General features: G+C 46.2%; 3 protein-coding genes across 3 annotated transcripts; 2 read left to right on the top strand and 1 right to left on the bottom strand.

The window, feature by feature from the left end:
- Positions 1-1,826: 1,826 nt before the first annotated feature.
- ADCK2 (aarF domain containing kinase 2) lies at positions 1,827-9,813 on the top strand. Its single transcript, XM_083462013.1, has 8 exons — positions 1,827-3,505; positions 4,736-4,882; positions 5,170-5,298; positions 5,806-5,901; positions 6,529-6,780; positions 7,735-7,863; positions 8,315-8,368; positions 8,934-9,813. Exons 1-8 carry the CDS (start codon positions 2,543-2,545, stop codon positions 9,078-9,080), a joined length of 1,917 nt encoding a protein of 638 aa, XP_083318139.1. The 5' UTR covers positions 1,827-2,542; the 3' UTR covers positions 9,081-9,813.
- A 1,434-nt stretch (positions 9,814-11,247) lies between these two features.
- On the bottom strand, positions 11,248-18,817 carry LOC310687178 (uncharacterized protein). Its single transcript, XM_083461972.1, has 12 exons — positions 18,715-18,817; positions 17,984-18,192; positions 17,292-17,645; positions 16,672-16,766; positions 16,209-16,356; positions 15,315-15,546; positions 13,869-14,425; positions 13,419-13,533; positions 12,814-13,007; positions 12,491-12,654; positions 11,754-12,009; positions 11,248-11,497 (listed from the first exon to the last, which is right to left on the bottom strand). Exons 2-12 carry the CDS (start codon positions 18,188-18,190, stop codon positions 11,273-11,275), a joined length of 2,547 nt encoding a protein of 848 aa, XP_083318098.1. The 5' UTR covers positions 18,191-18,192; positions 18,715-18,817; the 3' UTR covers positions 11,248-11,272.
- Positions 18,818-19,323: 506 nt separating this feature from the next.
- NDUFB2 (NADH:ubiquinone oxidoreductase subunit B2) lies at positions 19,324-22,508 on the top strand. Its single transcript, XM_083462123.1, has 4 exons — positions 19,324-19,528; positions 20,758-20,899; positions 21,643-21,746; positions 22,433-22,508. The coding sequence occupies exons 1-3, from the start codon at positions 19,431-19,433 to the stop codon at positions 21,715-21,717; spliced, it is 315 nt and encodes a 104-aa protein (XP_083318249.1). The 5' UTR covers positions 19,324-19,430; the 3' UTR covers positions 21,718-21,746; positions 22,433-22,508.
- The last annotated feature ends 1,469 nt before the right edge of the window (positions 22,509-23,977 follow it).

Genomic DNA, 23,977 nt, shown 5'->3' with positions numbered 1-23,977 from the left:
GAAACTACAAGTCTTATCAGCTCCAGGCAGCAAGGGCAGCAGGTGTGTTGTCCCTACAGTGGGATGTGGGTGGGTGGGAAGGCCCCAAGCTAAGGTTCTTTTTTCATTAAAAAGGTAAAGGGTTCCCTGACCATGAGGTCCAGTCGTGGCCGACTCGGGGGTTGTGGCGCTCATATTGCTTTATTGGCCAAGGGAGCTGACGTACAGCTTCCGGGTCATGTGGCCAGCATGACTAAGCCGCTTCTGGAGAACCAGAGCAGCGCACGTAAACACCGTTTACCTATTTATCTACTTGCACTTTGACATGCTTTCAAACTGCTAGGTTGGCAGGAGCTGGGACAGAGCAACGGGCGCTCACCCTGTCGCGGAGATTCGAACCACCCAGTGGCGTAGCGTGGGTTGTCAGCACCCGGGGCAAGGCAAGTAATTTGAGCCCCCTAACCCGTGGATTTGCGCCCCCTAACCCTAACCCCCAGATGTTGCACCCGGTGCGGCCGGGCCCCCCTGCACCCCCCACGCTACGCCACTGGAACCACCGACCTTCTGATCGGCAAGTCCTAGGCTCTGTGGTTTAACCCACAGTGCCACCTGCGTCCCCACTTTTTTTCATTAGAGGGGGGCAAATTAACCCTGGAGGTCTAACTGATCACAACACCTGGAAACAAAACCAGTCCTACAATTCAAAAGGCTACATATGCTTCCATCTAGCGGCCATACCATCTATTGTACAACACCGTTTTTTAAAGCAGTCGTTTGCCCTGACTGACAGTAGTACTTTTCGGGTGTTGAAGGCAAGGTGCCAAAACCAGATCCCAATTCTCCCTGTAGAAAGAGATGTGGCTCAGTGGGCAGCAGCGGCTGACTCTAGATACTTCCAGGCTTGAGTGACAAAGGAAATGCATAACGTCAACAAGGAGTTTCAAAGCCTTGCATCACACCAGAGAACGCCCCGCAAATACAGGATCTGGAAGGAAGGGCATCTGAAAAGGACAAAAAAGCTCTCTGAGGTTCGGTTGCTGAAACTTACAATCATCCCGTGCGGCCAATTTGAATAAAATGGGGGGGGGGCAGGTAAGCCCCGTCTCGCATAATGGATCACATGACACGATGCACACACTATTTGAATGGCAATACCCATCAACTTTGGTGGGGGGGGGGCAGACCCCCTCAAATATTTTATTGGGGTGGGGAGCAAAGGGACCTCGGCCCCCTTGGAGTTGATGCAACCATCATTTCTCTAACAAGGAGAGATCCCCCCACCCCCAGTAGTGACCGATACCGTATTCCGTCGCACGTTTAGTCTGTGAAGGTTGTAGTAGCACCATTCAAATGAAAACAGTATTTTAAATACAGTAATTCCATACACAGCCTATGGAAGCCCGCGACAGCTGGCTAGGAGAGAAGGCGTAGGCAAGAGTCATAAATCAGGGTAACTACAGTAGAATGAAAAACCGATTACCGTAAGCGAAAGTTTATGCAAGGCTCTTTGGCCATTCGCCACAGCAACAATTGGCGATGATACAATCTTCCTAGTTTGCTGTGCTAATATGAATGCAGGCAATGGAAAACTGCGATCTCGGTTGGGGCCTAAGCAGTAAGACTCATATTTACTGGAAAACTCTAGTTCTGAGTGGACATGCATATGATCAAGTGCACTGCTTTTATTTTAAAACGAGAGACATTCCTTTCTTCCGGAATGCCGCTGCTTTCTTCCTTCATCGCGTTGCTTCCGCAGGGATTTACTGTGGCCTTTCCCCAAGCTCTGGCCAGCTGCATCTGCTGCACATCTCAGCCTTTTGCCCGCGCTGTATCTTTAAGAGGCGGAGTCTCCGCCCCGCAATTCTGCCTTTGCGGAAGTCCCTGGAACTAGAACGTTGTGTATAGTTTTGGTTCTATCCGCTCCCCCGCGAGGCAAAGCCGGTCAAAGAGCACGTGGAAGTTCTACGGATGGAGTTTTCAATCCGCCGGCTGTGGGTCCAGCTCAGATTCACAGTTGCGATTTGATGATGCTGAGTATTTCCACCTCCTCTTTCTGCTCTTCGCGACACCGACGAGGAGCAGCGGATAAATGAGCGGGTTCCCGCGGAAGAAGACCAAGCGCACAAAAACGAAGGCTAACTCGTGATGAGTGAAATCCAGACGAACCCGTGGCAGCGCGGGTCTTCGTTGGTCACGCCCCGGTAGTGGATCTAGTGACCTCTGCATCTCCAGATTCTCGTTAACCCTGCATGAAATTCGGGCTGATGGATTCCAGGATCGCTGATGGGTGAAGGGCCGTGGGATGATGATGCCACCACGCCCGCTCATGCCTGGGATTAAATGATGTAAAAGCAGATATTCAGGTGCTGAAATGTTTAGGGAGTAGGCGGGAGTCTCCCTTTGTTTTGCGACGAAGCAGCCGCCTCTGTTTCAAGATTGCCGATTGCCTGTTTGTAAACTCGTTCTGCAGTCTATTCTCAAATGCTTTCCAAAGTGGGGGCCGGGAACATAAGCAGCGCTCCCTCCAGGCATCTCCCTCCTGCCCCTTGATGTCTCCAGGACTATGACTACATGGTACTGCTATTCCACTGTCCGGATTTTCCTTTCTAATGCCAGAATCCTCACTGTGAGAAGCTCTCTGTGTACAGGAAGGACATGGGGTAAGGGGCCTCCTCTTCGGTTCTTCGCTGGCGAGGCTCCAAGCTGCTTTCCATGCAAAGCCTTGGTAAAGACCTCTCTGGTGTGCTGGGGGGCTGTGGGATTACCTTGGGGTGCAAGGTGCGAAGGGGCACCCAATGGAGGAGCCCAAATAAAAGGAGATGCCTGTCTCAACAAAGGGGGCCTTTCTCCAGCTGGTTTCCTCCAGCGTTTAGGACTAGCCTTTTCCCTCGCAATCCGAGCCTGTGTCCTCCTGCTGAAGTTCGGGCCTTTGATTTGGCTTTACCCCTTGAGCTACATCTCCCCGGGTTTTGCATCGCTCTGGCTCCGCCTTCTGCTCAAGGCGACGGAGTCTTCGGGCCCCACCTACATCAAACTGGGGCAGTGGGCGAGCACAAGGAGGGACCTCTTCTCCGAAGAGTTCTGCGCCAAGTTCTCCAAGCTCCACATCAAGGTGGTCCCTCACCCTTGGGGCTACACCCAACGTTCTTTGGAGAAATATTTGGGGGAAGGCTGGGAAAAGGTCTTCACCTTCGACAGCCAGGAACCCGTTGGGTCTGGCTGCATTGCCCAGGTGTACAAAGCTTACGTGGACATCTCCGCTCTTGGACAGCCGGTGCTGAAGGAACTCTGCAAGGGCACTGCAATGGAGTCTGCTCTGGAAGCCTGGCAGGTGTCTGGTCTTAAGGGAGTCCTCAGGTGGCTTTGGAAGAGGAAGGATGGAAGCATTTCTGAAGGAGGTGGTGCCCGTCGGTTGCTTCCCAATGATGGCTTTGATGGACACGTTAAGCAGAATTCTGTTTCTGGATACCAGGACACAGCTTTATCCTGTCCCAAGAGGGACCGCCTTGTTCCAGTAGCCATTAAAGTAAGACCACAATTCTGTGCTTCCTTAGCTCAGAGTTGGTCCTATTGCACTTAGTATGACTGGTTTCTGACTTGGATATCATAGGGCTGGAAGGGGACCCTGAGGATCATCTTAGTTCAACCCCCTGCAATGCAGGAATAGGCAGGTGTCCCTTATGGGGCCTGAACCTGCAAAGTTGGTATTTTGGCACCATGCTCTACCCAACTAAGCTATCCATTTGACTTAACAGATACTAAAACCATTTCATATTCTTGGAAGGAAAAGGTCCAAAATGGTGGTGGTGATTAGGAAAAGGTTGACAAGATGGATTTACCTCAAGGACTGCCTCTCCCGTTATGAACTGACCCAGACACCTCAATCATAATCTGAGGCCCTTCTTCGTGTGAGAGGTCTGGAGGGTGGCGACACTAAAACAGGCCTCTTCTGCAGTGGTTCCCCATTTGTGGACTGCTCTCCCCAGGGAGGCTAGCCTAGTGCCTTCATTATATATCTTTAGGCACCAGGCAAAAACATTCCTCTTCTCTTAAGCCTTTGGATAATTCAATTTATGGCCTTTTTAAACTGTGGGTGGGTGGTGGTGGGTGTTATTGTTTTTGTTTGTTATTATGATATGTATTTTTTGTTTTTATATTGTAAGCTACCCTGTTACCCTTGAAGGGCAGTATAGAAATAACATAACATAACATAACATAACATAACATAACATAACATAACATAACATAACATAACATAACATAACATAACATAACATAACATACTCCCTAAGTCCGACCATTGGTCAGTATTGTCAGCATTGACTGGCAGTAACCCTCCAGGATTTAAGGGAGGAATCTGTCTCAGACCTACCTGGAGATGGCAGAGATCAGACATGGGGCCTTCTGTGCTCTACTGAGCTTTCAAGCATCAGCTGGATTCCCCACTGGTGGCAGCCAATGGCAGCTTATAATATGAGGTGCATGATCCACTGGCAAGTTCCCCCTTGCTCTTGTGAATCTTCTCTTCAGTTCAGTCTGGTCATCTTATCCCTATAAAACAGGGGTGTGGAACGTGGGGTCCTCCAGATGTTGTTGCACTCCAACTCCCATCAGCCCCAGCCAGCACGGCTAGTAGTTGGGGATGATGGGAGCTGTAGTCTAGCAACATCTGGAGGGCCACAGGTTACCCATCCCGACTGGCTTGACGATTGCATGTAATCAGGAATTATCCATCTACCTTTTGTCATTTGCATAGGTGCTGCACCCCGGATTAGCTGACCAGGTCCAAATGGATCTGTTTCTGATGAAGACTGGTAGTCGACTCCTTGAGCTTCTCCCGGGGGTCAAGTGGCTCAGCCTGACGGAGATTGTGGAGGAGTTTGAGAAACTAATGATTCAGCAGGTGGGAAGAACTTTGGTTTGGGGTCTGCTTGATCAGTGGAGGCTGGTTCATGGGGCTCTGCACCTAAACTTCTTCCTACCCTTGGCCAGCTCCCACTTGCCTGACTTCTTACTAGCCCTGCCTTGTTAGCTTCCTCCTCCTCCATCCCTGTGTTGTCCTTGTACAACTCAGCAGGGAAGAGGATGGGCACAAAACTAGAAATAGTTGGCTTTGCCTGGGCCCTCACTCCCTGTCTTCGGCCCCAACGGGCACCGCTGCTCTTGATTCTCTGCAGTTTGTTTCTTTAGATTGACTTGCGCTATGAAGCAAGGAACCTGGAACGCTTCCGTCTTAACTTCCAGGGTGTGGATTATGTGAAGTTCCCAGTTCCTCTTCGCCCTTTCGTGACAAGAAACATCCTCGTGGAAACATATGAGGTGAGAATGTGGAATGCGCAGGGCAGGGAGAGCTGCCTTGCTTTTTGTCCAGCTGCAGGAGAGCAGGAGGTTTCTTTGGCCTAGCAAGCAGACCCCTTTGTGAGCAGCTGGGCTGCTTAATAAAGTTGACACCCTCGCAGCAGTTTGGGTGTGAAAAAGGGGGGAACATGCACAGATCAGTGTCTCTTCTGCTGATCAGCACTCCTGACAAATGTTCTGGCCTCAGAAGGCTACTAAACCCTAATAACATTTCTATGTTGTGCAGGACTAGCATGAGGATAGGATGTCTCCAGCCCTCAGGGGCTGAGGCTTTGCAGCCTCAAAAATTCATGAATGACAGTAGGAGGAGAAAGCTTGATCACGTCAGGTGGTCAGCAATAGAGTATACTCTTCCCCTTCGATCTCCTTCCCCCCTTAAAAAGTATCCCCACTGTCCTCCAAAAGGCTTATTAATGTGCCCCTGAGAAGCTCAAAGGGCTTTCCTGATTTAGGTTCTTTCTGCTTCAGGAGAGCACGCCCATAGCCCAGTACCTGCAGACAGAGGCCACAAAGGAGCTGCGCTGGAAAATAGCTCAGATGGGTATGGACATGATTCTAAAGATGGTAAGAGGCCTCTGTTGGTTGGTTTGCAATTTAGGATTGGCTTGCCTCTGCAGTCAGCCTGCAAGGCAAAGAATCTGTTGTATGAATTTTCAAGTTTTTGATCAGAAAGCCCCTCGGTTACACGAGCCCAAATGACAACACCCAGTTAGAAGAAAGGGGCTTTTTGGCAACCCTGAAGGTGGTGGAAGTAAAAAAATAAGCATAACCTTTAGTAGGAAAAGCCTAAGGAGTGAGGGAACCCCAAAACAGTTCAAGAAATGCTGCTGGCATGTTGTGTGGTTAGTAGACCTAGAAAACTGGGTGGGATAAATGGAATGGAGGATTGTAAAGGAGTGAATAGCTGAACTGCAAACAGAAGCATTCCACGCAGCAACATTTTAATGCAGCTCCTCCTTGCCCAGTTCAATACAGTGTCTCCCCTGTCTGGTAGTGGGTATCTCCCAGCCCTGTTACTTCCTGGCAGCCTTGATATGATGAACCCAGAGATTAAACCCAGGAGTTAAATGTGCAGAGCAAAATATCCTACTACTCACCAAGAGCCTCTCTTCTTAATAAATTAGTTCATTGATTTGAGAAGCTCTCGGGTTGCCATTTTTTCAACCAAGTTGTGATTTTTCAATCCTTCAGGTGTTTGTTGATAACTTTGTCCATGCTGACCTGCACCCTGGGAATATCCTGGTCCAGGGCGCAGAGGGCTTCCGTGATCACCCCGAGGACCGGACCACCATTGTGGACCTGTTGGACACACTCATTCTGGAAGTGCAGCCTTCTCGCCCACCACTTCGCCTGGTGCTTCTGGATGCAGGAATCATAGCAGAGCTGCAGGGTCCAGATCTCAAGAACTTCCGGGCGGTCTTCACTGCTGTGGTATTAGGGCAGGTATTGGCTCTTTTCAACCATTTCTCATAGCAGCTGGTAATGGAGATTCTGTTCGGCTTTGGGCCGGACATGGCAGCTTCTTGGGCTGGATTCAGCTACTCTGTTCTGCTAGCAGAAGCTGGAGCAGGGACTCTTGCTGATGCAGTGGGGCTTCCTCCACACCACAATTCACTCTAGAGGGTTTGGAGATCTCACAAAACAGCATGATTGGGGAGAAGGAAAATGCTTCCATTGGGCAAGCAGAAATGTTTGCACTGATTGAACAACCTCCTTAGCGCTGTGTTGAATTCCACCCAGAGTATACTTCTTTCTTATTTATTTATGCCATAAAATTGGTAAACCGCTTGATTGTAATAATCTAATAATAATAATAATTTATTATTTATACCCCGCCCATCTGGCTGGGCTTCCGCAGCCACTCTGGGTGGCTTCCAACAAAATATTAAAATACAGTAATGCATCAAATATTAAAAGCTTCCCTAAACAGGGCTGCCTTCAGATGTGTTCTAAAAGTCTGGTAGTTGTTGTTCTCTTTGACATCTGATGGGAGGGCGCCACTACCGAGAAGGCCCTCTGCCTGGTTCCCTGTAACTTGGCTTCACGCAGTGAGGGAACTGCCAGAAGGCCCTCGGCGCTGGACCTCAGTGTCCGGGCTGAATGATGAGAGTAGAGACGCTCCTTCAGGTATACTGGGCTGAGGCCATTTAGGGCTTTAAAAGTCAGCACCAACACTTTGAATTGTGCTTGGAAACGTACTGGGAGCCAATGTAGGTTGTAAAACAAAACAAAACATCTTGTCCAATTGTAGCCTCACAGAATAGCTTCCTTTGCAATAATTTTCAAGCTCAGCCCTATTTTAACTAGACTAGAAGCTCTGTCTCTGTAAATTTTGCTCAACGAGGAAGAGTACCTGAGTCTTGCTTGGCTGAATAGGCTTCCCGATTTGTTCTGCAGGGGGAGAGAGTGGCAGAGCTAATCCTTCATCACTCCAGAGCTAACCGGTGCAAGGATGTGGAGAGATTCAAAGCTGACATGGCAGAGCTGGTGACAAAGGCCAGGGACAGCACTGTAGCTTTGGGAAAGGTCAGTAGCCCACATCAAAGCTTGGTCTTCTCTCGAGTTGCTGTGCAATAATTCAAAGTAGAAAATGCTTTATTCTACAGATTGCTCAAGTGATAATCCCACCTCTAGGTGTACAATTTCTGATACACATGTGTCACACACTGATATATATATAATTTTATTATGCATGCAACAAATTCCAAAAATTAAAACAATGAAAAACAATTACTGTTTCTTCTCTTGTTAAACTGACACTATATATAATTCTAAATGTTCCAATATGAGTAAACAGTGCAAATATATGAATGCATAAATTAATAAATGCAATATATCTAGATTTTTATATCTTTGTATCATAGACAACAAGATGTAATAAGGAGAGCCTGCTGGATCAGGCCAATGGACCATCTATTGCAGTTACAGTGTCTGGATGAATGAAATGAATGACATTTTAAACCCCTTTGCATTCTAGTTCCAAGTAGCAAGCCTGCTGTCCAGTGTTTTCAAGTTACTGATGACGCATCAGGTGAGATCATCTCTGTGTTAGGTTTATTCTTCTTCACAGCTGCACCAGGCCATGTCACCTGAAGGATGTTTAACCAGAGTTTAACTTGGAATGGGGAACTTACTGGAACAGAAAAAGCTTGAATATGCAATGCAGATGTGTTTGAAAGATTGCATATTCTAATCCTAGTCCAAAATTCAAAAGCGCCAAAAAGCCTTAAAAATGAGTCAGTGTTGTGCTCAGAAGCTGCTATGTTGTGCATTGAAACCCAGAAGTGTAAGTTAAATTGCATTTCCTTGCTCCTCTTTCCCTTCCACACACACACACTGGAAATTCTACACAGCCAGCTGGATTGAACAGAATGTATAAGGATGCTAGGTTTAAATGTTAGACCTGTTTATCAGTGAACATAAGAGAATAATCAATGAAAGCAACAGGAAAAAAATATTTGCATTGTTAGGGCTCTCAATATGTGGTCACATATACTGTAATCTCTTTCTTGCCTTGCAGAGCAAATAAGACTTGGTATTGATTTCCAAATAGCAATGATCCACTTTTACCTTCTTGATGTCTTTTGTGCTTCCAGGTAAAGCTGGAGAGCAACTTTGCCTCTGTGGTCTTTGCCATTATGGTTTTGGAAGGCCTTGGACGCTCACTGGACCCTGAACTGGATATCCTCAAGGCAGCTAAACCTTTTCTCATCAAAGCTCCAAGTCCCCTCCTGGCACAGTGACGGACGGACACTGGTTAGGGTGGTCTTTTGAGGCCCTTTCATTGAAGAACTGCTCATTTGCTACCCGTCGGGTGGCTTTCAACTTCTATGCTTAAAACCAGAAGACTTGGCTGAGAATTGCTGTTCACTTTATCCATATTGAGACCAGAAGTGTTCAGGGGCTGAAACATCTCCATTTGGATTGTGATAATTGATCTCTATTCCCATTACGGCAAGAGTGGGGAAACCGTAGCCCTCCAGGCATTGCTTGACTACAACTCCCATTATCTCTGACCATTGGTTGTGATGGCCTGGGGCTAATGGGAGTTGGAGTACAGCAAGGTCTGGAGGGAGCCACAGGTGGTTTTAGGGAATGCAGTTCTCCTGTAGTTCAAAGGAAATTAAGGCCCTGTGTGGGTGAGCCTACCAGAGACCGTTCCCATCTCCCCAATATTGCAAGCTTTAAGGACATCATGCCTGTTTACAGCCTCAGCACTTGCCTTGCTCCATTGCCAAGAATTGGAAAGGTAAAGGCAGCTTATACATCAAACTGTATTTTCAGTATGAAAAGCAAACACTCATTTAATATTGGTATGGTGCATGATAAGCATCTTGCCTATCTTCTGTTAAATTTGTCTAAAATGTGCTTGGAACATGACATGTTTGAAATTCCGTCTTGGTGCTCTTTGCTCTTATGCTGCTAAGCAGCTGCTTCTGTCCACATGGGGAATTAAAAAATACTTGTTTTTACAAATGGACCGACTTGGTTCTAAATGTCACCTTTGATACTGGGGAAACCGGGTTTATGAATAAACAATTTTGAATGGGAAGAGGCCCTTTGTGTGGTTCAGCATTGCTTAGACGAAGAGGATGGCAGCCCCTCACACTGCTTTTCCTTGACGTATTGCTTGTGGCACGGCACACACAATGGACTTGCCAATGAGCCACAGAGAAAGACGCCTGAACAGTGCTGCTGAACTTGAGCTTGTTGCACCATGTTGATATGATGGACTACCCACTTGACAGGTCTGTAGTAGAAACTGTTCTGCGTCTGCTCCACCTGGTCTGCAGGGCTGGCCTTAGAGGCTGGTGTCCTTGACAGCTGCTGAGGCCTCAGAGCACTGACCTGAGTGCAACAAGGCAGCCGTCTTTTCTTTCCTAGATGGTGGCAGCACTGGGCACCCCATGCAGTTAGCACTCCTGGTCCTATGCCGTTGTCCAGATGAGGAGGAGCTGCTATTGCAACAGGTGGCAACATGGCTAGTGTGCGCTACGGGGCATTTTGCCCAAGATGCTACTCCTCAAAACCTGGAGCCAGCTCTGCTGGTGTCTGCTTACTTTTGGCACTGAGAAACTCCAGACTTCAATTAGAATCACAGAATCATAGAATTGTAGTGTTGGACCCCGACGGTCATCTAGTTCAATCTTCAGTGCAGGAATCTGAACGAAAGCATCAAATGCATCCGAGGGAGTCCATTCCACTGTCGAGCAGCTCTTTTTTGTCAGAAAGTTTTTTCGTATGTTTAGTTGGAATCTCCTGTCTTGTAACTTGAATCCACTGGTTTGAGTCCTACCCTCCAGAGCAAGAGAAAACAAGCTTGTTCCATCCTCCATGTGACAGCCCTTTAGATATTTGAAGATGGCTATCATATCTCCTCTCAGACTCCTCCCCGCCCCCAGGCTAGACACACCCAGCTCCCTCAACCGTTCGTCATAAGGCTTGGTTTCCTCTGCACACGTTCCAGCTTGCGCAGCATTGGAAATAGAAATAGCACTGGAAATTGGCTTCCTGTGCTAAGCAGAAGGTGGTGGGGGTGGCTTTCTCTAATTTTGCATTACACCATGCTCACATGTCAGTCATTTAGTGACTGGTACCCACAGCTCTCCCCAAATTTGAAATCTGCCCACTGGTCTGAAAAGGTTGGCGATCCCTGGTGTGGGGACCAGCTGATCCTCTGTCCAGGAACAGCCTCAAGCATGACGCAGACCCACTGTGAACCACTTAGATCACAAGCGGATAGGACACCAAAAAATTGTGTCCTACAAGCAGTTATGGTTCAGAATACTACCCTCCCATTCTCAGATAAGCCATTGTCTGAAGATGGCCTCAGTGGGGCCATTTCTGCTGCACTCAACATCCCACTGCCTTGCACATACAAACATTAGTAACAGAGCTTTGTTCCAGAAGTGGGCTTATTCAGACGACAGTGTTTTTATGGCAACAGTGAGGCACGCAGCACCAGGAGACTCTGCTCTCTGAGATACTGTTGGAGGTCTTTGTGTTTCTGCTCCTCTTTCTCCACCTGCTGGGACATCCGGTCCTGATTTCGGAGCTTTTGCAATTTGGCAGCTGCCTTCTCTTTCCTCTGTGTGTCCTGCTCCTGAGCTGCGGCTTCCAAGTTGTTTTGCATGGATTTCATTCTGTTCCTGAGCAGCTCCTGCAGAAAAGGACACAAAAAGGACTTTAAGCTCTCCCCCCCCCCCTTACAGCGTATTTGCAGTCGAAATACGTACACTCTGCAAATAAAGCAGTTCTGAAGACCTAATTTGACCTAATTTATCTGAGTGCAGAGTCAGGATTTCCTTGGCTCAGAAGGTGGATTTTCTGGATGCGCAGGTAAACCTGCCCTGCTTGTCATCTCGCTCCATGTGATTAGAATATTTTGAGAAACTGAAGAAGAGAACAGCCCTCACCAGTCTTTTTTTCTCATGGTCATCAATTCTTTCCTGGTGTTCTGCCAGCCGCTTTTCCCTCTGCTTGCGCTGTGCCTTTAAGAACTCCAGCCTTTGTTCCTCTTTGTTCTTTAGGTCTTCCTGGAAGCGGGATTCCCCTCTCCCTGTCTCTGCTCTTGCAGCCTGCAGCTGCTTCTTTGTATGCCACTTGGTCCAGCTCCCAATGTTCTCCTGCTGCTTTTGAGAGCCTTCCAAGGTTCGCTGGAGTGACCTCTGCCTATTTTGAAGAAGTTCCAGAGAAAGTAAAGTGCCATTTAGTCTGTCATGCTCAGCCTGTTACATAAAACAGAGGATCTGCCTAAAGGAGTGGCGGACCTACATTTTGGGGGCCCTGAAGCTTGGACTGTTACAGGGCGGGGGGCTTTGTGACCAGCAATGAGGTCTGGGTAACCCACTGTCATCTTCTTCAATAGGGTTCCACAACAGATTACCACATTTTAAAAACAAATATACTACTACATCTCAGATTTTGCTTAAAATTGCTGTACTGCGGTACTTCAACACCTTTACATCAACTGTGCTACCGACTCTCAAACGTTGGGATTGTTGAAATATATACAGCAAAAAATTAATCAATTTGAGTTGTGTGGCTCAAATTGGGTCTACTAGGCCCCAAAATTTTAAGCAATGTGGACTGAAGTCGCTTCTGGGGCCCCTCTAGGATGGAAGAGGTTCCCTTAACCCTTTCCTTTCATTACCTCTTGTTGTCAAGCAGCAGTTCTCTTCTGAGGTTCTCCTCCTCCCACCTCTGCTCCTCCTTAAGCCTCCTCTGCTCCATCTTCTGACGTTTGAACTCCATCCTGGCTGTGTTGATGCCCATCTCTCTTGGACCATCTCGAGTCACCGCTTTTGTCACTATTCTCTGAAAGGGAATGAGGGATTCCATCATATTGGGATGGGTTTCTCTGGAGTGGACTAATCTCTTATTGGCTTTTGTTCCAAACTAACACTGAAATGCTGCTTCAGGTAAGTCAGGTCTGGTCATTCGCTTAGAAAGGCCAAGACAGAGAGGTGTCCTCACCTGTATGGGAGGTGCACTGTGGCTTCTTCTTATGGGCAAAACCGATTTCACAGCAGAATAGTCTTCCTTCAGTGACTGGTCCACCCAGTTAAAGATTGCCTGGAGCTGGGAAGGATCTGCAGCGTACGTCTTCCGAGAAGGACTCCTTTGGCATGGCTGGGCAGAAAGTGGGATTTTGTTGAACTGGGAAAGGGCTACCGTATGAAAAAAAAAGTCCATGTTAGAGTGAGGCAAGTCATTAAAAATAACGGCACAGATATATGAAGACTTTGATCTGATGAGACACATTCAAGAAAATGCTCAAATCTACAGAAACCTGAAAGTGACTAGTCAATCATTGTGGGAAACAAGACGCCAGGCTAGACCAGCCTTTGACTGGTGCAGGAGGGCTCTTCTGGTCGTTAGCAGGAGGAAGATGAATGCACACTTGCTGGTTTGTTTATCAAGGAGCAGCCTGGGGGTTGGCAAACAGCAAAGGGGAAGGAGCATGTGATGTGCCAACAATAAATCTGATTATGTCAATCTGCCAGCTGATACACTTATATTTCAATACCTATTGGAAAGTCACTGTGAGACCCCAGATTGCTTTCATCACAGCTGCCTACCTCTTCGTCTTTGCTGTTTATGCTGAGTTAAGCATTTGTCTGTGTTGACGGCTACATCAACCATGGTGCCAGGGCCTTCCTGCGAAGCTTCTGACACTCCCTCTCTCAAATGGTCCTGTAAAATCAATAAAGAATAAAAAGCTAAAGCGCACACAGGAGAGTGACAGTGATTGAAACACTAATTGACTTTGTGTGGTTGGGCTGGGAAAGCTTACTATACTGTGCTGAGTTTCTACAGCATCATCACACAGGCAGGTACATAGCACATTATAAAGGCAACATTCACCTGGAAATTTGCCTGTGATCTGATTATGATAGTGAATCCGTGGTCTTTTCAACAATGTTTATAACATTGTGTGACCAGACTCGGGGGGAAAACAAATCCTTACCCAAGATAAAGGGACCAAGGATTATAATACTTTTGCAGCCGCCATAGACATGACAACATACCTTGTTTGGTTTTGTAAACTTGCTTTCCATCTCTTCCCGTGATTTTAAATCTGCAACATCGTCTGCTTCCTTCAGCTTCTTGCTCTGTTCCTTCTCATTACTTCCTGAAATAGGAAGCCTTCCCTTTGAAAGCTGCTCCTCTATCTTCCTGCTCAGTTCTTCCTTTGTCAGTTGGGTTCCAGGGATCAAGGCATCATCTCGTTGCACTGTGCAAATGGGAGACCTAAAGGACTCCCAAGCCTGGAAGCAGCAGTGGCAAAGCGGGTGATGGGCAGAGCTGCAGCCAGCACCAACACAGCAGTCCTTTGGAGTATCTTGCCAGTGCATCTCACCTAAATAACTCTGCTGGCAAGGCCCTGAAGCTCTGTATCCAGGTGGCACAACATAGGGATAATCTGGATTCTGCTCCACTAACATCTGCCTGGCGGTTAATGGCATCTGAAGCTCAAGGACGATGCGTTCACTCAAAGAAGGAGGGATCTTCAGAGCAACATCTGCAGACATGTTCTTAGTCTGCCCATTCCAGAAATTCACCAGCACTTTGCTGTTTTTAAAGGCTGTAAACAGAAATACATATGAAACCATATTTTAGAAGCAAGCACAATGTATGCCACTCTTCTAGGACAGCAGTTGTATTCCCCAAACCAAACCAAGGCACGGCTTCTGATTGGCTGCAGGAGCTTATGGACAATATGTTTTTAGGTAATCTTTGAATATTTTCCATTCTTTGTATACTTTCTGGTTTGAGAGCCCCCTTACTTTCCCTGTCGTCTTTGCCAGTTCAAGGTATTCAATCATAAGAGTCTGTCATTCTATTATCGTGGGTGCTGTTTCATTTTTCCAGTTTCTTGCCACTAATATTCTAGCTGCTGTACAATGGTCTTATATCTTTTCTGATTTCCGCTGACATTATTCCTAGGAGGAAGGCTTTGGGTCTTTTTCTGAATGTAAATCTGAATAGCTTTTTGAATTCATTATATAATTTGTCCCAAAATTCCTGGATGACTGTGCAATTCCACCACATGTGTAAGTATGCCCCTGTCTCTTTTTTGCACCTCCAGCACGTTGGTGATCTACCTTTAGCAAGTTTTGCTGGAGTGTGGTGCCATCTATAAAGCATTTTCTTTACGTTCTCCCTAAGATTATAGCACGCCGTGAATTTTATACCCTTTCTCCATAATCTTTCCCATTGTTCCATGTGGCTATTATATCCAATATCTTGTGCCCATCTCACCATTACAACTTTAACTTGCTCTTCTTTCACTTCCCATTCTAATAAATAGTTGTATATTCCTGAGATATGTTTTCCTTTATTGTGAGTTTGCTCTTTTTCAAAATTGGATGTTTCTTTTGCCAGATGTTTCTTTTGTTGTGTTTTGTCATTAAAAAACACACACATTTAAATTAAAAGGAAAGGAAAAGGAAAGGGCACAAAACAAGCAGCACCTGAGTGAGAAGGCCCAGCCTCTGTAACCTGAAGGATCACGCCTGGACCGTATCGTTCACCTTTCTTGTCCCACGGAGCCAGGACTGCATCTCCTGGAGCTAAGGGCTGCCACCTGGCATCCTCATAATGGATGACATCGTAAAGGGGCGTTTCTTGCATCTGACACAGAATCTTGCCTTTCCGGGACTGCCGCGATCTTTGGAACTCAATCAGAACGTGTTCTCTGGAGCCCTGCAAGATTAAGCCAGCAATGTTGCCACGTATTCATTCATTTATTAAATTTCTATGCCACCCTTCATCCAAGGATTGCAATATAAAAATATAAAAAAAACCAAAAACACATAATATAGTAACACACAGTTTAAAAGGCCATAGATTGTTTAATTAGCCAAAGGCCTGGTTGAGGAAGGAACGTTTTCACCTGGCACCTAAAGGTATATAAGGAAGGTGTCAGCCAAACCTGCCTGGGGGGAACATTCTGCAAATGGGGAGCCACCACCAAAAAGGCCCTTTCTTGTGTTGCCACCCTCCGGCCCTCTCATGGAGGAGGCACAGAAATAAGGATCTCATATGATGGCATAGATAAAGAAATAGTTAAACTTCCCCTCCTCGTGGTCTTGAGGGCAACCAACATGGTACTGGTGAGCACCATCACAAAAAAACTCACTGCTTGTAATCTTACTTTATCTTTTGAGCCCCATTCCACTCCCTTCCCCCACCCCCAACAGAAAATGCAAGGATATCACTTCACTAGTTAACATTATTATTTTACATATAGTAGGCAGCATTTAAGCATGACATCTAGATTCTAGAGAATAAGGTTAGAAGGGAGTGAGCAAAACTATCTGCTAAAACCCAGTTTGAGAAGCACTACTTTAGTTAAATGAGCTCACCTTAACCTCTTGGACAATGTGACCCAGATAGTAAAACCCATCTGTCTCTCTTCTGGCGAGGACTTGAACCCCCCTCTGCAAGTTGTAAACCTCTGGAGACCAGTCAACAAAATCCTCCTTTACTGGGCTCCAAGCATCCGAAGGAAATCTGTGGGTATAGAAAACTAACATGTGCTGGGACAAGATTGACGAAGGGTTCTGCAGAACCCAAAGGTTTACTCATTATTTTGTGACATTTTGGTTGCCCTAATAAAAAAGTGCATACTGCCCAACTATGGATTTTGAACTTTTTCTTGTGGACCAGCACTGGCACCTTTACTTTTTACATATAACTTCGCTTTTAGATGATTAGGATCACTCAGACTTATATAAGTCAAGGCTGAAGAAACATGGAAGCCAATATGGATTCAGTTGCCATTCTAAGGACTTATTAACCTAAAAGATCCACAGTCCTTAAACTTACCGTGCTGTAGCATGATGGCCTATCAGCAGAGAGGAACAGGGCTGCTTGCACATACAATCAGAGTGGCAAATGCTTTCACTGCAGCCAGGAATATCCTAGAAAATTGCGGAAATACAGAATCACAAAGTAGTAAGGGATCTGAAAGATCCGTTACAATTACTTGCATTGTTAGGACTTCATGCCATCCTTTCCAACAATTTGATTGAATTCACACATGCATGTCCATCATTTGACCATTAAAATATCAAGCGATGACTTGCATATCTAAAGGAGTCATCATAGATCTAAAGCCACAAAAATATAGTTACAGATAGGTAGCCGTGTTCGTCTGCCATAGTCAAAATAAAAAAATTCCTTCCAGTAGCACCTTAAAGACCAACTAAGTTAGTTCTTAGTTAGTAAGAACTAACTTAGTTGGTCTTTAAGGTGCTACTGGAAGGAATTTTTTTATTTTGAAAAAGAATTATAGTATTTCTGAGTGCACTTTTTTCTAATAGAGACTAGCTCACACATTTGACTAACTGAAGACTGACACATCAAGCGATGAAAAATCAAGCGGTTCCCAGGTATGTATGAATGAGCCCTCAGAGTCAATGTTGCTTCATCCAATTTTCATTTACCTCATCAGAGCTGAGGCTGATTGCTTGAAAGGAACCACCAGACACCTTGGCCACGTCCTCCATTATTTCTTGTGTCCTGTGTTCATTTTCCCCTCTGCTTCCTACCAAGTATACTATGTGCACTGGGTGCGCTTGTTCTGCCTTCTTAAGATGACTACTGATTTCCTCCACAGCATGCTCAGGTAGCCCACTGGTGAACAGGTACACTGCTTGGCAAAAGGGGTCTTCCAGCGCTGCTGCCACAGCCATCACAGGACTGGCCCCACTGCTGCTCTGAAGGGCTCTGATCCAGGCAGCTGCTTCAGTGACACTGCGGAGGGAACATTCTACCAAGCTTTTCTGCCATTTTAACACCTGGAGGGGAAATGAAAGGTTGAAAGCAAAGGCTGAAGTACAATTAAGAAGGTTGCACACTTCTGGGAGTCCACCCACCCACATTTCCAGGAGTCCATATGTGGTGTACTGATTATTGTTGTTCTGATTCAGAGTGTCAATTGCTCACAAAGCTGCTTGTGGAAAGTACCCCTAGAACAGGTATGCAGAACCTGAGGCCCTCCATAGGTTGTTGGACACCAATGGGAATGCTGGCCAGGGTTGATGGCAATTTGGCGTTCAATATCCTTGGGAAGAATCACAGATACCTATATTGGCATGGTTTTTCTATACCACTTGATTGATACTTTTTCCATTACCTGCTGGTTGGCACAACTGATAATGCCAAACATGGAATCTGTTGGTTTGTGGGCCAGTGAAAAAAGAGTCTTTATGAGGAGTTCTTTCAAGATACATAGGCCGGCGGTCTCAGTTTCTGAGGTGCAAAGCACAAAGGCCACATTCTGCTCGTGGATGTCAGCCAACAAGGGTAATGTACTAGAACAGCGATGGGACATTCTGGACATTTCTGAATGACAAACAACAACAGCACCAGCATCATTATTACTATGTTTACTACTTTACACACTTCAATATGTGATAAGCCAGCCTAGTTGTGTTTGGGGCACCTTCTGCTCAGCAGACCCTTAATTCTTCTAACTGGGGTATATAACAGTAATAATTATGGTAATAATCACTTCTGGCAGCACTACTGAGGTAGAGGTCTGAATTAGTGTGTGCATGCAGCTAAGTTTTACTCCGAGTAGAGCCATTGAAATTAATGGGGTGAAGTCAGCCATGGCTAGTCATTTTAGTGAGTTGATTACACTGAGCAGAACTAGCACTGGGAATGAGAACACAATGCCGAAGTCGGTTATTATTGCTTATGATATTAGACATCGTGTGCCAAAGTTTACTGGCTCAGAGACATATAAACTTTTGATCTTTTTCAGTGTTTTGAACTTTCATGCAATAAATAACCAGGAACTACTAAAGCAACCTTAGCGAATTACTGAGGCTGCAATTCTAAGCATTTCGGGGAGTGTCCCACGTGGAAGCTGCAAGACCTCAATGGGACTGACTGTTATTTCTCCTCCCGCATAGGATACATTATTTCTCCCCCCGCTCCGCACTTCGTCTTGTTCTCCCGCATCTCACCTGATCCCCCTTCTTCTCCTGTAGGATACTGAAGTCTCAGCCTGTTGCCAGGCAACCAGATACCACAGACGGAACCATCTTCAACACCTGAATAGGGGGGATGAGAAGGAAACCCTTCTTTTCATTTACGAAGCCCTCAAATAATATGAAAGGCCTTACATTTCCTGACAGGGGCATGTCTATTGCGTCTCGGATGTGAGAACCAAGCCCACCGCTCTGTGGGAGAAAACAACCACGAACCACGTACACACCCCTCCCCTAGCGAAAAGCTTTGGTACTTTCGAGGCTGGTCCATTCTACGGAAGGGGGGACGCATCGCTTGGAAGGTGTAGGGCGCTCTGGAAGGACAACTCGCGCTTCTCTTCAGCTTTTCAAAATATATATCCACGGAAAAAGAAGCGGAAAATGTATGTTGACCTTCTCTAGCGGGAATATTTCAACGGTGATTCCTTTTGCTTCCCCCCCTCTCCGTGACTAGAATTGGAACGCGCCAAAGAGAGCCAGAGCTACGGCAGCCAATCAGAGCGCGGTTTATTGGGAGCCGAGGCCTACCCGGTAGCGGAGAGTGACATTGTGGCGGGTTGAAGGGCTCCGCCGGCGGCAGCCAGGATGGCGGGGTCTCTGTGGCGGATGGGCGGCCGGTTGCGCTTGGCCGCCCGGGTCCTACGTGCCCAAAGCGGTTCTGGCGCGACTACGGGAGTCCGGTGGTAAGCGGGGGGGGGGGGGGGAGAGGACGCGCCGCGCGTGCCAGGGGCGGGGCGAATTATGCAAAGCAGTGGAACGGAGGGATGGAATGTTCGGGGACTCTTCTTTCTGGAGCTAAATGACACAACAACCCCGCATGGTAGGCTCGTCGCAACATAGGGTCGCCCCAATAATACGTGCAGCCCGGTTCTAAACAAACATTACATGTTGTTGTTTAGTCGGGTCCGACTCTTCGTGACCCCATGGACCAGAGCACGCCAGGCACTTCTGTCTTCCACTGCCTCCCGCAGTTTGGTCAAACTCATGCTGGTAGCTTCGAGAACACTATCCAACCATCTCGTCCTCTGTCGTCCCCTTCTCCTTCTGCCCTCCATCTTTCCCAACATCAGGGTCTTTTCCAGGGAGTCTTCTCTTCTCATGATGTGGCCAAAGTATTGGAGCCTCAGCTTCACGATCTGTCCTTCCAGTGAGCACTCAGGGCTGATTTCCTTCAGAATGGAGAGGTTTGATCTTCTTGCTGCCCATGGGACTCTCAAGAGTCTCCTCCAGCACCATAATTCAAAAGCATCAATTCTTCGGCGATCAGCCTTCTTTATGGTCCAGCTCTCACTTCCATATATCACTAAAACATTACATAGAATAGAGGTATTCCTGGGGGCCGTGCACCAGAGGTGGTCTGGGCCCAATCCATAGGTGTGACTCGTACAATAGGTTATGCTACCCTCGTGCAAAAGTCGGAGGTTCCTGCAGAGGCTCGCGAACCACCGCATCTCGCCATCCTCCTTCCAGGCAAGCAAGGGGCATTATGGCAGCTGAAGTGCGCATTTCAACCAGGAAAAAACACACAATGAGCTTGTGCCCTGGAGAGAGTTATGGGGGACAAATAGAGTGGCTTAGAAGGCCATATTTGGCATCCCAGTACCATACACTGGTACCTTGGGTTACATACGCTTCAGGTTACAGACTCCGCTAACCCAGAAATAGTGCTTCAGGTTAAGAACTTTGCTTCAGGATGAGAACAAAAATCATGCTCCTGCGGCACAGCGGCAGCAGCAGGCCCCATTAGCTAAAGTGGTTCTTCAGGTTAATAACAGTTTCAGGTTAAGAACAGACCTCCAGAACGAATTAAGTTCTTAACCCGAGGTACCACTGTATTCTGCACAATTTCTGCTCTTCTGTGGCCCTGATTGTTCATGACGCTTGCTTCTATGTACGTGTGTTTGTCCTGCAGCGCAAGTGGAGAGGCGCACGTCTTCAAGTACCGCCACTATGTAGAGCCTCCGCCGTCCCATCAGATAAAGGGGGAAGTGCTCAGTGCGCTCATGTGGTTCTGGATCCTGTGGAACTTCTGGCATGATCCTGATATTGTGCTGGTGAGAGCTTGAATGGGCTGGGAAAGACTATAGAGCAGTAGCATCAGGGTTATCTTCTCTAGTGAGGTGAAGAAGTATTGAATGTGATTGAAAAATAATGTCCCGTTACCTAGCTGTGTGCATGAGATAGATTTGAGATTACTGTACAGAAAAAGCCTGCTGCTGAGAAGATCATAAAGAAGGTTCCAGTCAGGCCTCTCTAGGGAAGATATTTCATAGATTGGGTGTCAGCTCCAAGAAGACTCATTTCCTAATAGCCACCCTCTTTGCTTCCCTTGGGGACACACAGAGCAGGGCCTCTGAAGAGCATCTTGGTATATATGGGAGGTGATATTTCAGGTGACCTGGCTTCAAACCATTACGGGCTCTAAAGGTTAAGACTGGCATTTTAAATTGGGTTTGGAAGCTGACCGGAAGCCACTACATTTGACATAGCACAGGTGTAATATGATTGAAAGACCAAGTCCTAGGTAAGGATATTGTGGCCCTATTTTGGAACATCTGGTTTCATTCATAACCATTTTTAAAGGCTGCTGCTGAAGAGAGGTTACATAGAAGTCTTTTAAGTATACCTAAAGTACTCCTGGCTTAAAGCTTTACTCATTAGCTGAGACTCTGTTGTAGTTATATCTGTCTCTTTACATAGAAGCCAGAGTGTTTCGCAGACTTTGTCCCAAAACACATTTCTGTATCCTTGGTTGTGTAAAGTGTTCAATCTTTTCTATTTTTCTCATCCCAAACAGGGTCACTTTCCTTATCCAGATGCTTCTCAGTGGACAGATGAAGAGCTGGGAATCCCTCCTGATGATGAAGAATAACTTGAATAGTTTGTTCTAAGTAAGTTTAGGTATGATGGCACTTCTACATGACATTCTACATGACTATCACTTCCTAGGCTAAACTAATGAAGTGGCTCTGGAATACTGCCACTTATCCCCTTCATACCCATTCCCAGTTACAGTATAAGCATGTTTGAGGTACATGTCATTGCACTTTCCCACTTTTATCTCCGTTTTCCCCATTATCCATTTTAGGTTCCTGGCCCCCCCAGGAACTCACAATTTGCTTTTCTCCGGATCCAAGATGTTATGTAAACTGATGGTGCTGTCTTAGATTAACAAATTAGTTTTCACTTATGGTAGAAATTGACTGGCAATTAATGAAGCTATGTGAAGGTCGTAGAGCAGACATTGGGTCATGTCCAATACAGCTGTTCTGCACAACAGAATTTCCCACTCATGTCTCCAGCCCCCTGCACACCCTCAAAGTCCATCTCAGGAGCAGATTTTGAGGTGTGCAGGGAAGTCCTACTGTGTGAACAGTATGTGCAGCACTGAATACCACTCCCCCCCCAACCATGCAGTTGAAATATTAATCTTTCCCATTTTCTATATTGAAAAATCAGCAAGAAACTTCAGTGTGGCAAGATGTGCTTGCCTTGTTCATGGCCTATTTTTCTTGTTTCTAGTTATTAAGATTTGTGCACTTTGAAGCAAATCAGCCCAACTAACCATCTGTCCTTACCGCTTGCAGGCTCCTGGGAGATCTACAAATGGCTTCATTTTACAGAGACTTTAATTCAGGTTGTAAATAAAATTAGCTAACCAGATCACAGCTGTTTGAGGAAGTGCTGATGTTTTCAAAGCGGGGTGGGGTGTGTGTGTGTGTGTTTACAACGTATTGTATCTTTAAACTCATGTGCATTTGGTACTAGAACTTCAATTGTGTAAAAGCCCGGACCTCCATATATACCTTCTAGATAATAACAGTCAGAACTAAGGGTCTGCTGCGGCTTAATGTGGCTGCATGTTCTCTTCCAGAAACACTTATTTAGGGGTTTGACTAGGAAAGGGATTGTACAGAGGAAGCAGCTTTATACCAAGTTGTACTACCAGCCCATCTTGTTCAGTATTGTTTACACTGCCTCACAATGGCTCTCCAGGGTTTCAGGCAGGAGTCCCTTCCAACCCTACCTGGAGATGCCAGGGACTGGGCCTTTCTGCACGCAAAAAAAATAGGTGTTCTACCACTGGGCTATGGTCCTTCCCATGTAGAGCGAAGCCATTTGGTTACACGTGAGGTGTTTGCATCTTGCTCCTCACTTGCACTCTTCAGCTGCAGCTACTGAGAGCAGTACTGGGTCCTGCATGCTAAGGATACAGACAAGTTCGAACATGTTTAGAAATATGGAAAACAATTCCTGTGAAGAAAGATGGAAGAAACTGGGTACAGGTAGCTTGGAGAAGAGATTCACTATGTTCTGGCACCTACTAAAAACTCCTTTGTGCTCAGCTTTTGCTGACCATTGCATACAAATCTGCTGTTAACAGTTATCTCAAATTAATTTTTGTCTTGACTTTAGGAAACACTGCTGAATTTACTTGAATGTATTTTCAGTTACTTTCGTTGTAAGACAATATGTGATGATTTTATGAAAGGTGCTATAGAATACTTAAAATAAGACAGGTAGGTAGAATATAATTGCCCTCTTCAGACTTCAGCTTTTAAAGAAGTGCTGAGACATGTTTTCCGCTGCCACAAATGGCAGAACTAGACCCAATGGGCTGAAGTTACAGGAGGATAAATCTCAGTTGGAAATCTGAATTATCCTCTTGATGGCAACAGCAATTTGATAATGGAAGCAGGGACCTAGAGGGGTGATGGACTCGCCCTCAATTGAAGGTCTTCAAAGCAGAGGTTGGACAGCCATCTGTTGGAGATGCTCTAGTTCTGAGTTTCCTGGAGAGTAAAGCAAGTGAGGGGAACCTTTGGCTCTCCAGATGGTAGTCAAAACTACCATCATCCCTGGCCTTGGCCACACTTGATAGCACTGATAGAAGCTGTAGTTCACCAATACCTGGAAGGGCAAAGCTTCTCCACTCCTGGAGTAAGGGGCTGGACTAGGTGGCTTACAAGGACCCATCCAATTCTGATTTCAACTGTGAATTAGCCCCCTTTATTAATGCTCTTACACAGACTCCATGCAGTCAATCTTTATTATAGCAGTATTCACATCAAATACATAGAACTTTTTAACTTTTTATATAATACAGAGTTCTTTAAATAACTTTACACAAA

This window comes from Podarcis liolepis (genome assembly GCF_965112155.1).
Source record: "Podarcis liolepis genome assembly, chromosome: 10".
Classification (NCBI taxonomy): Eukaryota; Metazoa; Chordata; class Lepidosauria; order Squamata; family Lacertidae; genus Podarcis; species Podarcis liolepis.
This window is presented reverse-complemented; position numbering and strand designations above follow the sequence as displayed.